General features: G+C 44.0%; 1 protein-coding gene across 3 annotated transcripts in view; it reads right to left on the bottom strand.

The window, feature by feature from the left end:
• BCL2 (BCL2 apoptosis regulator) overlaps positions 1-17,247 on the bottom strand; it is a 233,161-nt gene that overhangs the window by 131,765 nt on the left and 84,149 nt on the right. Inside the window, exon 3 of one of the 3 annotated variants that reach the window (XM_034995684.1) lies at positions 96-253. The exons of the other annotated variants lie outside the window; for them this stretch is intronic. Coding sequence (XP_034851575.1) covers positions 203-253 — 51 coding nt within the window. The 3' untranslated portion in view covers positions 96-202. Of the gene's footprint in view, positions 1-95; positions 254-17,247 lie in introns of those variants that run through there. 3 annotated transcript variants of the gene reach the window in all.

Genomic DNA, 17,247 nt, shown 5'->3' with positions numbered 1-17,247 from the left:
TGCCATTTTAGGAATGAGTTTCTATTTAATTCAGTTTATATGCATTTCCTATCCAAACTCTTTTCACATTTTCAAAGTTCCTGCACAAGTGACAGAAGAACACAAGCTTAAAATAACCAGAGAAATAGCACCACAGAAATAGAATAGATAATTTAAAAAGCATTTACCCTTTGCCCCAGCAACACACTTGTGGAACTTTATCCTACTCACGTATGAGTTGAATAATGGACAAGGCGGTCGAGTGGAGCGTTATCTGTAATGCCAAAAGACTGGAAATAACCAGGTGTCCATCAATAGGGTAGTTATGAGACACGTGTAGGAGACAGTAACACAGTGACGTCCAATAAATCCCTCCTCAAGGTGTTCCCTCCCTTGTGAAGGTCCTTCCCACACTGGCTCTGGGCTTGGCCCCATGACCTGGCTTGGTAATGGAACATTAGCATGTAAGATACAAGCAGAAGCTTAATAAGCTCTCTTGCACTGGGGGCATGATTCTTCTCTGCTTTTGGGATCCAGTCACCACGTGAAGTAAACCCAGGCTAGTCAAGCTAGTCCAGCTGGTGGTCAAAGTCTACCACCGACATGTGAGTGAAGCCATCTTGGGCATGTAGCCCCAGTCAAGTTGCCAGATAACCACATCCATTTGAGTAAATCCATGCAAAACCAGAAGAAACACCACCCAGCTGACCCTGAATGGCTCACCCACAAAGTTGTGAATAAATAAAATCATTGTTGTTTTAAGCCACGAAGTCACAGAGCAATTTATTATGTGGCAACAGATAACCAATATACCAAGGTATCTCCAAAACAGTGGAATACTATGAAGGTATTGTCCTACCAAAGAAGAAAGGAAAAGGATATACTCTGTGTACTGATATGCTAAGGTCTCTGATAAACTGTTACATTCATAGGCCAAGAGAAGAACAAGGCAAATAGTATGCTGCCTTTTGTGTAAGAAAGAGGGAAAATTTAAATGCATATGTAATTATTTTGCATGAAGAGACACTGGACATCTATAATCAGGGGATTAACATATATATTTACCTGTTTCAATCAAATAAGAGATGAGCCAATTGGGTAGATGGGGACAGAGGGGGCAGTGAAATTTATCAGTAAAGACCTTTCTAAATGGTTTCAATATATAAACCATGTGAATTGGTTATCAGAAATAATTTTTAAGTGAAAAACCAGGCTAATATAGGACTGAAATGACAAAGCTTGAAAAAGTAGAATTTCAAACTGATTATTACAATTCTACCATGATTCTCCATGATGGCCTTCCTTTGAACTAGAATAATCCTTTCTTTGTAATATATTCTATCTTGCCTCCAGACTATAAGTGCCTTGAAAGCAGAGACCATGTCTTATGCATTTTGTTTCTTCTGCAACTTGCAAGCATAGTGCAGGGCACAGAGTAACTGCTCAGTAAATGGTTGTTTGCCGAAGAAATACAGAAGAACATTCTGACGATGCTAAAAATGTCCATTGTTAATGCTGGTGAGTTCCATCAAATCTTCAACAGCCTAACTTCTTCCATCTGTGCACATACTCCGCACACCATCTTTGAGGAAAATGGTGAGCATTCATTATGATCTGGGGCTTTGCTTCTTGTAAACATACTCTGAACTACTGGGCCAAGTATATACAAAAGGTAATTTGAATGCCACGAAAGGAAAAAAAGCAAAACAAACTCCCCCATTTCGAAAGAAAAGAGACCCATTTGACTAGAGGAAGTCTAGAAAAAGAAAGATCTTTTATTATTTCTCATAAGTAACGAATTTCACTTCTGTGGTTGAGTAAGCAGCAGCCTGCAGCTAACTCCCTGACGAGCGAAGCGATCCCAAGAAGTGGGCTCTGCAGATGGAGCGCCAATGGCCCCCTTTCCTATCCTCCAGCTTCCGGAGAAGTCTGTGCTCGGGCCATGGTGGCCAGTTTGTCTGTTACAACTTCAGCATTTCTAGGAAAGAGGGTGCCAGCAAGCTTTCTCTGTAACCCATTTCAGGGTTTGACAATTCTCACTATAAATCTTCCCTTACTTTGAACCTGTATCTTTCCTACTGTGCCTTACCCTCCTCCTCTTCTATTACAGTTTGCTGCCTCCCTGTCTGACCCCTGTGAAAGCTTGACCTCTTGGAGGAGGAAGTCTGCATCACCTCCATGGCTGGGTCCACATCTCTGCTTCTAGGATGGACTTGGTGGGTCGGCATGCAGAGCCATCCCAACCCTGGTGTGTCCTGGACTGCGCCGTCCACCAGCACCATGTGGCCTTGGCTCTGTCTCCTCACCGAATGCAACACAAGATCAGAGCCATGGGCAATAATGAGGTAGACAGCAAGGTACTATTTTTTTTTTAAGATTTTATTTATTTATTTGACAGAGAGAGACACAGCGAGAGAGGGAACACAAGCAGGGGGAGTGGGAGATGGAGAAGCAGGCTTTCCGCAGAGCAGGGAGACCGATGCGGGGCTCGATCCCAGAACCTTGGGATCATGACCTGAGCCGAAGGCAGACGCTCAACGACTGAGCCACCCAGGCGCCCCCAGTAAGGTAGTAGGTATTAAAGGACATGCATAAGTAAGAGTGACAACTAAGGGTGTATAGACAACTGTCTCAAGAGAGGCAGGCCATCTATACAGTATTCCACTATGAGCTCTCACCGGCTTGGTTTCTCCCACACCGAGTAACTCCATTTTCTTAATTCCCCTCTTGGATCTCATTTCCCAATTTTTTGATCTGTTTCACTGTTTGCTGCCATGCTTCACTTGCCCCAGAGTTACAACAGTAGGGACTGTCAGTGCGGGGATTACCATTCGGAGGTTCTGCAAGGTAAAGACTGTAGGGAAACTGAAGCTGACAATTTAAAATCCAGGTATGCCTTTGCCGTAACAGATCAAGAAGCATTGGTTATGTGCCTACTGTGTGCAAGGTGCTGGGTCAGACGCTGTCAGAGATCCAACAGAGTAAGGAGAGGACATCCTTAAGATGGGATTTAAAGAAGAGGATGTTGGCTTAGATGTGCAGAGTTCACTGGGAGGGCTGGGGCCACTGCAAGCCCACCAGGACCAGGCGGAATGGATGCAGTGGGAAAGGTGAAGAAGGAAGCCTCAACGCTGATTTCTGGACACAGACAAAAGAGGGGAGTGTGACCTATGACAATTTCCAGATTTGGGGGTTTTGGGGGGAAAAGGAAACCTGGGGTGATCCTGACAGAGGAGGGGAGCACTTGTGAGGAACTGGTTGGCCCGGGGACACACTGATTCTGGGGGAAAGCAAGAGAAAGTCAGTACTACAGATGAGAAAATAAAACTGGGAATATAGTTTTATGACTGAAACCATGAGAAAAAAAAAGCCTTCCAGAAGGGGCATGTGCACAGGGGAGAAGAGAAGGGGGGAAAGGTCTTGGGGAGCACTCCGAGTGCTCAGAGTTCCAGATGGAGGAGGGAGAGGAGTGGAGAGGCGGTAGGGTGAGCCCCTAAAGAGCAGAGGTATGTCCCATTTGTCTCTGTATAGATCCATGCAACTAAGCGTGGCTCTGGCCCCCAGCAGGTGCTACAGAAATGCTTTGCAAATGTTGGTAGAGGAAGATGGAAGTGCAGTAGGGAGAGAAGGGTGAAGAAAACCAGCAACAGAGCCATGCTGCATAAGTCAAAGGAGAAGAATAACTCGAAGTTGTTTAAGGGCTAACGGTGCATGGAGAATTATGATTCCTGAAGACCAAAAGTACCTCCAGGGGATCTAGCACCTAGGAGTCTAGGCTGCCCGGGTCTACCAGAGTGCTGGGGTGGGTGAGCCAGGCATGAGGACGTTTGGCCTCCAAAGCAGGGTCTGCACAGACACCCCCCCCCCCCCCGCCCCGCAGGTGACGCTGCCTTGTTTGGTCTGAAAAAATAAAATCCCCGGATTTATCACATTTTCAATTTAACTTTTGCGCTGTTTTGATTTTGACTCTGAGATCTGGAAACTTTTTTTTTTAATTTTTAAAAGATTTTATTTATTCATTTGACAGAGAGAGAGACAGCGAGAGAGGGAACACAGGCAGGGAGAGTGGGAGAGGGAGAAGCAGGCTTCCCACTGAGCAGAGAGCCCGACGTGGGGCTTGATCCCAGGACCCCAGGATCATGACCTGAGCCGAAGGCAGACGCTTAACGACTGAGCCACCCAGGCACCCCGAGATCTGGAAACTTTTAATAAAACTTGGGGAGTAGTCAAGCTTGTACGGACTCCACTGACACTGGATATTCTAACCCTGACTTTGGGGAAAAAAAGGAGAAACTGGCACGGAAATTACCTTTTCAGAGAAAAGACTACTCAAAGGTACTGGAAGTTTATTTCACAGCTGAGGGGCGGTACTTGATTAGAGGACTCTTAACAAGAAGAACTGAAGATCTAAGTAAATATTTCCCATCTGCTCCTGGTCCCGCCACCTGGCCATTATTCCTCCTGCCCTGCTGATAGGTTTCAGCCAACCAATTCCGTTTTATTTGGGCAAGTTGAGAGGCCACCTGCCGTGGAATATACTCACGCATTAAACAAAATGAACATTTCTTATTTCTGTGCCCCTATATGATTTTTTAAACACAAAGAACTCACTTTCACCTTCAGCAGATTTAAGAAAATGCTGACTATTGAAGAACAGGTATAAACAAGGCAATCTTTTGTTGACGAAGATTGGTAACGACCCGCACCTCGAAGGATCCCCTCTGTTCCCCTAAGACTGGTGAAATAATCCGTCCACGCTTTCTTGCTCATTTCCCTGGCTGTTACAAGACTAAAATGCAGAAAAAGATTTTACGAGGGGACATGGCATATTTGTGCTAAAAACAGGCACCACACAAATCCAGAGAAGGGAGCCAAAAAGCAATACCAGACGCAGGGAATGGTGTGAGAAAAGGCAAAAGCGAGAGGAAAGAACGTGTGCCCTGTCTGGGGGGCTTTACATCAGGATGGGGAGGGTGCAGGGCAGAGGGCTGGGTTGAGGACTTGTGGCCAACGAGGCTGCAGAGAGTGGAAGAAGTCTTTGTGGACAATTTTAACGATCAGGCTAAGGAAGACTGGCTCTTTCCCAGAACCGGGCACACACGGAAGTTTGGAGCCAGGGAATATAAAGGTTACCGAGGTGTTTTGGCTGTGCCGAGGACAGGGAGGATGGCGGACCTGCACAGCCAGCCCCCTGCACCTGCACAAAGTGCTGTGGGGACCAATCCAAGGAGCTCAAGCCGCAGGCATCACCTGACCTCAGACTGGTGGCCCACAGCAATGCTTTGGGTCTCCTGGAATTCGTGTCCGTTCAGAGCGAGTGTCCAAAACTCCTCAAAAGGTCTGATTATTTTCTTTTCTCCAGGGCACAGTTACTCTGATCAAAGGCTGTAGGACCCTTTGGGGAAGGCTGGGAGAAAAATTAACAATATAAATTTTTGGCAGTGTAATGGGGGACTTAGCCTCCCCCGCAGTTAAGGGTTCTGGGTCTGCAAACTGGCTCAAGTCTGGGAGTCGACCAAGGGGGCACGACACTCTCTGTTTTTATGATTCAACTTAGACTTACATTCCCTTGACCTAGACCTCTTCTGATTATGCAGATCAAGTAAGGCTGTGGTAGACTGCCCATCCATTTTCACTTCTAGAACACCATGGGGACAGAGTTTGAAATGGAGGAAATGAGAGATCAGTGAGATTACAGACACAGAAGAAAGTAATAAGATGGAACCAAACATGAGTAGATGTGGGGACCAGGATGAGGTGCCCCCGTTACCAGAGACTAAGGTCTGGGGGAGGAAGAGGCAGAGCAGGGCTCAAAACGGCGGCGGGTTATCCCAGTTGCTGTAACCAGCAGAGAGCTGGAAATCTGGAATGAAAATGGGAGACCTGTCAGGTCTGGAGGTGGGGGTTTGGAACACCTTGCATCCAAGTTGAAAGGTTTAGAGGGAGTCCATGAGATCTCAAAGAGGGAGAAACCGGAGAGAAGAGACCCAGCCTGCCCTGGGGCTGAGGTCTGCATTTACCGGAAGCCCTGCTCACTGGAGGGCTGGGAGTGGGACGGGCAGTGAGGAAGAGGACTCCAAGACCAGGCAGCTTTGCAGGAGCTTAAAACCCTGGCAGGAGGCTGGCAGCATCAGACGGGCAGCAGGATGGGGAAGGCAATCGCTTCCAGGACTGGGAGCCTAGAGCACACTTGGAAGCGGTGAAGGGGAGATGATGAAGATTCTGGAAGGTGAGGGAAGGCTGGGGACTCCTGCAAGGGCCTGGACTCATCACTCAAAGGGAGGACAGAGGTTGAGGGGACAGGAGTGAATGCCCAGGTGGTGATTCTTGGAGGTCTTCGTGGGGGAGGCCTGGGGCGGGGGTAGCGCGGCCTTCAGGCCCAAGACAGAATGATCCTTTATTCTTTACAAAATAGCGACTGTAAGGTTAGCGCTGAGTCCTTATCCCCTTACCAAAGGCTTCAAGTGGCGCTCCCACTGTTCCTATGTTATTCGTGTCACACTCCCTTAACTCGTAACATTCCCATCAGCAACGAGTTTCTAACCACAATTCTGTGAGCAACTATACAAATTTAAATGCATTTGGCTCTTTTGTGAATGACATACAAAGACGCTGAACTTGTAATGAATGAAAGACACTGGATTAAGAGAATATTTTCTCTGGTTTTAGTTCAGTTGTCTCAGAACGAGCTTATCTTGCCCACGAGGCTCCCGCCTTCCTGTCAGTTCACTGCCCGCCTTCCATTCACACAGCGCTGTAGGTTTTGTATTTTCTTGCCAATCCCCTCCTGCAGGACTCCGCTAAAGAAATCCAGTGGCTGCTCGCTCAGCCCGACCCTGAAGATCCGGGCCCTCCTGCTGGTCCCCGCCACCCACACGCTGGATCCCCACTGGGGATCAGACTGTCCTCTAACTCAGTTCCAAATCTCCTGCCCTTCTCGTCGACTCCAATACACCTCACCCCGAACGTCGAGTCCTACCTCTTAGGCTGTTCTGTTCTCACTGTGGCCATTCATCATTCACGGCCTCTTGCTTCTTCCCGTCTTCCCAGAGCCTTCTGAAAACTGTCTCTTGAGGGCTGGTTGCTCTTGTGTTCTCTTGACTCAAACATGAAGATGTTCTGGTTTTCTGAGCCCACAAGAGTCTCAGCCCACAAGAGTCCATTAGTGGTCACTATTAATCCGTAGCGAATTCCCTTAGGTAGAGCTCTGTAGTTTTGGAAGCTCCTGACTTTCTACATTTTGTTTCAGGGATTCTGGCCTCATTTTCAGTCCTTCAGACACGTGCAGTGAAACAGTACTCGAAAAAAAGATGTTGCTGACACGTAGATCTTTTTCTTCCGATTATAGGATGTCCCGGCCTCTGGCATTATTCTAACTTGGCTGTGATCTCTGTCTGTCCACAGCTAAGGGAGCATTTGCCAACACAGCAGAGCCACACTGTGCAAAGGCCCTTCCCCAGAGGCGCCAGAGTGAGGGTCTGAAATCATGGAAGGCCCGGGACGCATCATCTACGGTTGTCCTGCTCCTGGCACAGGCTTTATCAGGATGCGATCAGGTTTTATCAGAAATGTCACTGGTTTGCTCCATGGAGGGGGGCAGATTTTAACGAATATGGTAATAGAATATGGCATTTCCAGTTGTCCTCTCTTGTTAGGGGCAACTCCTAAGTGACCCTAAAAATACTGCATTTGATAGTTCGGTTTTTTTTTTTTAAAGATTTTATTTATTTATTTGACAGAGAGAGACACAGCGAGAGAGGAAACACAAGCAGGGGGAGTGGGAGAGGGAGAAGCAGGCTTCCCGCAGAGCAGGGAGCCCGATGTGGGGCTCGATCCCAGGACCCTGGGATCATGACCTGAGCCGAAGGCAGACGCTTAACAACTGAGCCACCCAGGCGCCCCGCATTTGATAGTTTTGAAAATTCTAAGTTTCTCCAAAAGAAAGAAGGAAAGGCAGGAAGTTATGGTGCCTTTAACAGGCACATGAGGTAGGGTGTCCCATTTTAGAGATTAGAAGACCAAGGCTAGAGGGACTTGAAAGGTGTGAGTTCTAAGCCGTGTTAGGTGTGAATTCTAAGCCGTGCCAAATATAGATACCTTTACATAAAGGATGAAAAAATATGGAAAGGACTTGTGGGAAGGGGGTGTGAGAGAGAAAGAACATCTAGAAATTTCAAAGTTGTTAAGATGCATGTCCCCTACTTTATACATTGCTCTTGATTAGGACTAAGGGACCTGAATTCTTATGAGCCATAAAAGGGAAAAGCAGGTAAATAGATTCATGCTGACTGTTCATGTCACTTTCCCTCCACAAACTATAAAGGTTGGTTTCAGATTCTCAAACAAAAATGTATGAAAAAACAGGAAAATCTCTCACTCTTGCAGCCATTTGTAGTGACCTGAGTGCTTTCCTTGGCCAATATTCAAATGTCACATGCCAGCATCACATGCTTAATACTATTTTAGTCAAAATGATCTGTGTTAAAATCACCTGAATCGGGCGATTGTTTGATCTTATTATCACCAACACGTCCTCACACAACATCCCTCACTGCTGATGAGCTCACAAGAAAGACTTTAGTTTAGAAAACTGGCATTTTCTTAGAAAAGGAAAAAAAAAAGCAGTTCTCAGTAAAAGATAAACCACAGAGCTACTGTGTTCAGACAAGTTGTACATATTAAACCACACACACACACACACTATCAAAATAATGTTTAGGCTTTGTCTAACCTACAAATGTGAGCAAATTCAGCATTAAGGAGTTAAGAGCAGAATCCTATTTATGACTTTCCCTGACACTGAGAACATTCATTGAAGAACAATGAAACAATATTCTAGATTACCTCATTTGTTCTCCACACAGTTCTAACAATCCATAATAATCCAAAGGTTCTTTACTTGGTAGGACACCAACAGCCAATAGAACAGGCTGGTTCAGAACTTTCTCAGAGATAAAATCTATTTCTACCTCAAAGTAAAGGGAAGCCTCAGGCCCGCAGGGACTCAGGGTTCCCAAATGATGTCAGATAAAAAAGAAAAAAGTTAAAGGGGGATGGGAGAAGCACCTGTATCAGGTGGAGAGTCTATCAACAGAAAAATTAGGGATGAAAGCAGCTAAGAGAGGCCAATGACCTTGAGGCTGCACCCAAAATGATGTGGGAGAGCAGACTTGCTGGTCCAAAAATGCAATCTCAATGGTTGGCAACAGCTGCAAAAGCCAAGCCTCTTTGTGGGAAAGCTGAGAAATATGGGAGAAATGGAAGGGAGAGGGGCAGAAGGAACAAAGAAGGACAAGAGAAGTGGTGGCAGATCATGTAGCCAGGATGAGGACAGAAAGAACCAGACAGTCCTTGACTTAGAGGCAGAAAGGCAGTGAGGAGGGACAGAATGGGACTGTGTTGCTATCTTGGACAAAGGAGGGGAGACAAACATCCCTGCACAGCTCAGGAGATGGTCTGTGAGACCCAGCCCTTCCACCTGCTTCTAATGCCACATTGACAGTTATTTTAAAAGCATTTAAAATATAAACCATGTTCATGGAAACTTTCACCAGCTCTCACCTTGACATACATCCATCTGCATAGTTTCAAGGTTGACTCAAAGTTCAAAAGTTGAGTGTGACATGTTTTACCTTTTGAGTTCTGACAAAAACTGTAAAGAAGCAAATTAAAGCCAAGAGGGATATTTCTAGCTGCCATGCTAGGTTAAAAAAAAATCATCCTAAAAATAAAATAACACTTCAGGCCATAGGGTTCATTTCTACAAATATTAGTTCCCCCAAACCCAACTCTAGTAAACCATGATCTCCTCTTAATGAATTCTCTTCTATACATATCACTGTGATGGTTTTATTATGGCCCCTTTTGATTTGAAGTTTGAGATTTCAAAGGGATGCTGCCCGTCATCCTTTCCTGCAATTTAAAGGCACTGCCCCTTGGTGGTGACAATGTCATAGCCACATAGAAGGATACAGAAAAAAGTACTTTCATACACTGCTGGTGGGAATAGATATTTCTGTGCCATTTAGAAAGCAATCTGAAAATACCTACCCAAATTTAAAAACACTGCCCATTGATGAAGCCATATCCATGCCTACATGAACAAAGGGATGTTCACTACAGTGTTGTTTATAATAGAATCATTTACTAAGCCATGCTACAGACAACCAAGGAGTAATATGCAGTCATGAAAAAGAAACAATGTGGGGCACCTGGGTGGCTTAAGTCGGCTGAGCGTCTGACTCTTGATTTCAGCTCAGATCATGATCTCAGGGTTGTGAGATCAAGCCCCTCATTGGACTCTGCACTGGGTGTGGAGCCCGCTTAGAATTTCTCTCTCCCTCTTCCTCTGCCCCTCCTCTCTCTCTAATGAAAAAAAGAAAAAAAGAAAAAGAAAGAACGGAGGAATTTAAACAACATATCATTTTTAAGTGAGGAAAAAGCAAGATGCAGAGAGGATTTATGATATGATCTGATTTTTATAAAGCAATGACAAGAATCACAACAGGTATGTGTGAATATCTCTCTCATGTTTGATATAATGACATGAGTGTGGAGTAAAGCATGGAAGGATATATGCAAGGTTGATAACACTGGCAACACAGGGGAGAGGGATTAGGGGTGGAGGGATGAAAGGAAGTGGGAGGGAAGTAATAAGTGAAAATGAAAGATGTCAACCATAAAAACCACATGGATGCTATGATCTCATTTATAGGAAATCATGTGTGTGCACTCAGGCACACGGAGGTGAACTGATGATGATAGGATGGTCTGCAAAATATCAATGTTTTTATTGCAGGAGGTTGAGATGTTTTGAAAGAGAAATCTTACTTTATTCCTTATATGTATTTAAAAAAAATATTTACAACCACATGTATTATTTATAGAATCAGAAAAAAAATATCAGTGAAGGGGACCTATAAAAAAGTCCCACGCAAGGCAGTATAGGTCCCCAGAGCAAAAGCAAGCAGAGAGGGAAGGTTGTAACGTCGAGCTGGGACCACACTGGGAAGCTTCTCAGTGCCAGGCAAAGACAGAAGAACAACTTTAGGATGTGTACCAACAGATTAACAATAGGGTGGGGTTTTTTGGTGGTGGTGGATTATGAGTGATTCGTTTCCCTTCTTTTTGCTTTTCTCTATTTTCCTAATTTTCTGCAAAAAACACACCATAATCAAAACAATATATTATTATTATTTTTTAAAGATTTTATTTATTTATTTGACAGAGAGAGAGACACAGCGATAGAGTAGGCCTCGGATGTTTTCTAAATAAAGGGATGGATGAGTGAAACGCTGCCGAGGAAGAACAGCTAGGTTTCAGTGGCACTTCGTGAAGTTTTATATGAACGCCCACAGCCACCCAGCCAAATGTCCAAGTCAGGTGATTTGATCAAAATTACAGAGAACTGTCATTGTTTTTGAGACTGACCCATTTTTAATATCAAATCTCTGACTGCAGCCACTTCGTGGAACCCATATCAAGAGAAGGCATGATACCCAAAGGAAAAGACAAAATAAGTCTATGGTGATGAAGACGAAGATGAAGAGAAATTACATGAGGAGATGACATTAAAAGCCTTTCTCCACACAAAAAAGAAGTACGTCATCGACAAGCATTGCCTCAAAGAGACACTGGGATTCTGTAGATCAAATAACAATATTCCCAGGTAACTTCGGGGTTGCATTTGTTTGATACAGTGGCCAACATGACAAGTGTGGAACCAGACTTAGGAGAAGTTAACTTGGAAGTTTTTATTCAACTGTGGTTTGCCTTTTCCTAAAAGTTGGCACATTCTGGGAACTCCCCTTCAGGAGAAGCGTTCAGGAGAGGGATGGTGGCACCAGGCTGAAGAAGGTGACAGGAGAAGGAAGGCCTCTCAAGAACTTCCCGCTTCAAGATTTTCTAATTCAAGATGAGACGTCATGCCAACCGCCAGATTTTATACCTTCTCTCTGTCAGATGCTCTAATTGAGGCAACTGACTAAGTAAACAGTGTTTCTGTTTTCTGGCATTCCTGAAGCAGATGTGATAGAACTGAAGGCAAACAATTTTAGCACCGCACTCCATGCATTACCCTCTGAAAACAGTGTAATCATGAAACTAAAATGTTTATTCGATAATCAAAGACCAAGGCCAAGAAACCAAAAGTCATTTTGTAAGACAAAGTACTGGCCAGTACTTCCAACAAAGGGATCGACTGAGTTATCCTGAAATGGCTCCCCAGAAGAAGTCCCTGTGACTTGATTTCTTGGTTTCTTGCTCTTAGTCCAAACGGTCAGGAAGAATTTAGGAGGAATAGGGCTGGTTATTACAGAGAACAGGGTTCTCTTGACCGAATTTCAGGATAGACTCATCAGAAAGTAAGCAACATCCTCCTCCAGACGACACCCCCACAGCTCACCCAAAGACATTTCTCCACATGTGGACACTCCCTCCAATGTCAACCAGCACCCTTCTCGCTCCCTGTATGGCTGGCGTGTTCGAGTCTGCCTTCTTGCTTCCCTCTGTCTCCGTGGGTCCTCTTCATCACTCCAATTCTCTCTCTTCCTCCAAGTTTGGCTCAAAGCTCACCTCTCCTCTGTCTGGCCCCACCAAATTCTGGTCTTTTACTTTTTCTGAGCTCTCTCCTGGTCTGTATACCCAATTGACATGAAATAATTAGCAAGGGCGTTGACAGGAACACAGCCCCAATGAATGATTCCTGCTGGATCTCCCAACACCCGAAATGTCTTCCCTGTTGTGGTACAATGTGGAGACAGAAGTTCCCTCCTTCCTTTCTTTCCTTCCTACCCTCCTTCTTTTAATTTAGTGTTTATTAAACACCTCCTTTATGCAAAGCAACTGTTTAAGGTTTTTGCATGCACTATCTCACTTCATCTCCTCACAAACCTCTCCAGAAAGATCTACCAACTCTGCTCCCCTCTGGCTTTTGAGGGTCTTTTCATGGTGTCATCACCTACTCAGTTCCCTGGTGCTGTGCTTGATTCTTCCCTCCTCCTCCTCAGCCCAACATCCAACCAACTGCCAGCTCTGTATCTCGAATCTGGCTCCTTCTTTTTATCCTCCTGTCTTTATATCTCTCCTAGACATAAAAGCCTCTTCACAACTGGTCTCCCTGCCACCAGGTTATCATTCTTTTTTTTTTTTTTTTTTTATTTGAGACAGAGAGAATGAGAGACAGAGAGCATGAGAGGGAGGAGGGTCAGAGGGAGAAGCAGACTCCCTGCCGAGCAGGGAGCTCGATGCGGGACTCGATCCCGAGACTCCAGGATCATGACCTGAGCCGAAGGCAGTCGCTTAATCAACTGAGCCACCCAGGCGCCCCAGGTTATCATTCTATACGTGGGTCAGTTGATAGCCCTGCACATACACAAAACTACGTGATTCCCATTGTCTCCATAATATAACCTGAGTTCCCAAGTTTGACATTAAGGGACTGCTGCCTTTCACATCCCACCACCTATTAAAGCTTATCTTCCAAACACGTAAGGTTTCTTCTGATTCCCCAAACATACCAGGCAATTGTCTTCTTATGGGTTTTTGTTCATGCTATTCGCACTGTGTGAAATGGCCTTCTCCCCTCTCTGTCCTAGGCAAAAATCCTACTTTTCAAACCTAGCTCAAATGCCACTTAACTCCCCCAGGTCAAAACTGATTGTTCTTTCTCCTGAAATTTCGTAGACTTAGTTGTTTATGCTCTGAAGCTGCCTCTAGATCATGAAATACTGGAGGGTAGAGATAGCATCTGTTTTTCTTTGCATTCCAACACCATGCCCCAACCATGCCAGTACTTCCTAAGCACAGGCAGTAATGAAGTTATTAGCACGCGTAAGTTAGTTTACTTAGCTACCGCTGTCTTCCAAGTGTTTCTCAGAATTTCAAGCTCACAACCTTTATGAAGTACCTACTATGTACAGAGAACTACAGCAGGAGCTGTAGAAGCAAGCTAGCTAGTGAGCCATGGTGCTTTTATAATGCATCGTTTTAATGCATCACCTACTATGCTAAGCCACCAAACACACCATTGTTTGAAGATGTATCCACTCTTGTGGATCAGCAATCATTCACAGCACTTCCCTCCATCACTGGATATAGCAGAGGTAAGATAATGCTTCAAAGAGCACCCAAGAAGGCTCACGACTCCAGAAATCAGGGGTGTTCTTTCCTTCCAGGACAGAGAGTGGATTGATATGGAAAACAAAGGCATTCATCTCTTAGCAGTACTGAGTCTCAAGCCCCATAATTTATGTTAACTTTAGTTATAATGAGCATTTAAAGCCATGAAAGTAGCTGAGAAAACATGAAGGTCTGGGAAAACTAAAAATTTTATTGCCTATGAAGTTGTGCTAATAGACGAAAACTTTCATAAGGGATGATAATTTTGGGTTTGAAGACTGGTATTTTGATAACAGCTGTGCAAATTTTTCTGAAGAGCCCAAGGTGATCTATGACATAAGGTGACCATACGTCTCAGCTTGTCAGGGAGCATCCTGCTTTACACCTGTTGTCCTTGTAAAATTATTAATAGTGCCCCCCTTACTCTCATAACTGTCGCAGTTTGAATGATAAATTACATGACCACTCTATTATGAGTGTACTGTTGGACTTCTGTGGCCTGTCCATACAAGGGAAGATAGTTTGCTCAAATACAGGGAGCTGATGCTGAGAAAAGGGGCAGAATCCAGGCTTCCTGACATGAAGCCCAGGTTCTATCTCAGTTTTTCCTATTTCCTCTAAGTTGTTTCCTCATCAATTAATCAAGAAAACTACTTTGGGAAATGGTAAAGATGCATAAGTGTGATTTCTACAAACTAGCCATTACAACTTAGTTGGGGAAAGTACATACATATCCAGTAATTAAACATGGTCAGAAATATTCATAATATGGTACCAATTGTGAAGTTCAAATGACAATCTTAAAAGCTCTATCCCCAGCCTTTTCACTAACTGGCCAAGTGTCTGTGGGCAACTGGTTTCATTAGTTTTGGGCCCAAGTTTCCTTAAATAAAATGCTAGGGTTGGATGAAGGAGTCTCTAAGAACATTTCGATCTCTGGCAATCCATGACCCTCTACATTTGACTCTAGCTTTTGTTTAGTATGCTCTAGGTTTAGCTCAATAGCGGATGTGAGTGTTAATTTCAGCAAAATGGCAAACATTGGGCTAATCCTGTGGGTCTCTTCCCACCACAAAGATGTGAAATTCTCAATAAAACATCACAGAGCTGAGCTAGGAAAAAAAGGAAGGAAGGGAAAGAAGCACAGGATACAGGAATGAAGATAAAAATTGAAACCAGAGGGGCACCTGGGTGGCTCAGTCAGTCCAGCGTCCAACTCTTGATTTGATCTCAGGGTTGTGGGATCCAGCCCTGCACTGGGCTCCATGCTCAGTGCAGAGCCTGCTTGTCCCTCTCCCTCTGCTCCTCTCTCTCTCTCTCTCCCTCTCTGTCTCTCTTAAATAAATAAAATCTTAAAAAAAAAAAAATTGAAACCAGAGCTTTAACAAAAAGTTGACTCCATGATACCCAAAGAGAGTTTCAGATTTACACAAATGCTCCTAGAAATCTGGGGATCGTGATTAGATTCTAATGCTCATGAAGGGGCATGGTCTTGGTTCTGTATGAGGCAGGAGGGCCAGAACTGAGCCCCGTTCATAAATCTCAAAGCCTTAACAAGTCACCTTATCCATGAAAAAGAAACTAAAAGCACTCTGCCCTTTAGGCCAAAGATAAAGGGAGATAATTGCCTTATATTCAGAACTTAGGACCCCTTGACAAAATCAAAGCCCTAAACATGAACCATATTCAATTGTAGGATCAGAATTTACACTATCTATACATCTAGGTGTAGGAGTCCCATGACGAGAAATGAACATACACACAATTCTAGGACCACTGAAATTCCTTAGATCACCAGAAAAAAACAAGTATGTGGCCACCATGTAGGGACAATGTCACAACTCAGGACTCAAGATTCCCATAGAAAAGAAATCTGTGTGAGATGAACTTGCCAACACACACACACACACACACACACACACACACACACGGAAATAAACTACCATGAGGGATAGTCATAAAGGGAAATTCTGAAAAACTAAAATCCTAAGAACTGGAAAAATACTAGAATCTGAAATGGATTACAAAATAAGATTGCTTACAATTATTAAAGTGGTATAAGAAAGACTAAAAACCAGAATGAAATAAGAGTAAATGGAATAGAAAATAGGCAGATTTGAAAAAAACAAAGCAAAATACAATAAAAAAAAACACTCTTAAAAATAACTCAGTGGAATTTGAGAAACAAGACAGACGATCATAGGGGAAGGGAAGGAATAATCAAACAGGATGAAATCAGAGAGGGAGACAAACCATAAGAGACTCTTAAACTCAGGAAACAAACTGAGGGTTGCTGGAGGGAGGGGGTTGGGAGGGATGGGGTGGCTGGGTGATGGACATTGGGGAGGGTATGTGCTATGGTGAGTGCTGTGAATTATGTAAGACTGATGAATCACAGATCTGTACCCCTGAAACAAATAATACATTATATGTTAATAAAAAAAGTAACTCAGTGGAAAAGTTAGATAGTAGAATAACACAAATTTAGAACTAGTGAACTAGAAGAATAGATTTGAGGGAATCAACTAAAATGTAACAAAGGACTTCTAAATAAAAATGGAGAATTGAACACACATGTCTAATGTTGGTCTCACATGAATCCTCACTAAAACTAGAGAAAACAACTATTTAAAAGACATAAACCCACAAGGGTAAGGAGAACAGGTGAAGAGATAATAGTAACAAGATTTTGGAAGATGGAAAACAGATGGACAAACAACAATAGAACTAGCAGATCAAAGGATGCTGAATTCTAAACCAGGAATAGGGAACGTTAGGAGCCAAACAGCAGACGCTCCAGAGGTCCAGGAACAGATAGCGCTAGTTATGTCTGGAACTGAGGAGGGAAAAGAGGAGAGAGGTGACTAAAATAAGGAGAATGGAATGAAAGATTTTTAAGAACCAATTATATTTCCAGATCTCAGGTCCCCCCCCCTCAACTCCATCTTACTGGGCAGCAGACTCTATCCCAATGGGTAAAACTGGAGGTTTGTCTCTGGAGAGAAGATTCCTGGATTGTGGGATGCCGTCCATCAGCAAAACAGAAAGTCATATTCTGAATGCTGACCCCTCCAGTCTATTCTTCCCTGAAGCTCTCAGCTCTCAGAGGAAGATCTTTACCCTCCGTGTGAGAGTTTGGAAGAGTGTTTT

This window comes from Mirounga leonina, unplaced genomic scaffold (assembly GCF_011800145.1).
Source record: "Mirounga leonina isolate KUSES-001 unplaced genomic scaffold, KU_Mleo_1.0 Mir_93, whole genome shotgun sequence".
NCBI lineage: Eukaryota > Metazoa > Chordata > Mammalia > Carnivora > Phocidae > Mirounga > Mirounga leonina.
This window is presented reverse-complemented; position numbering and strand designations above follow the sequence as displayed.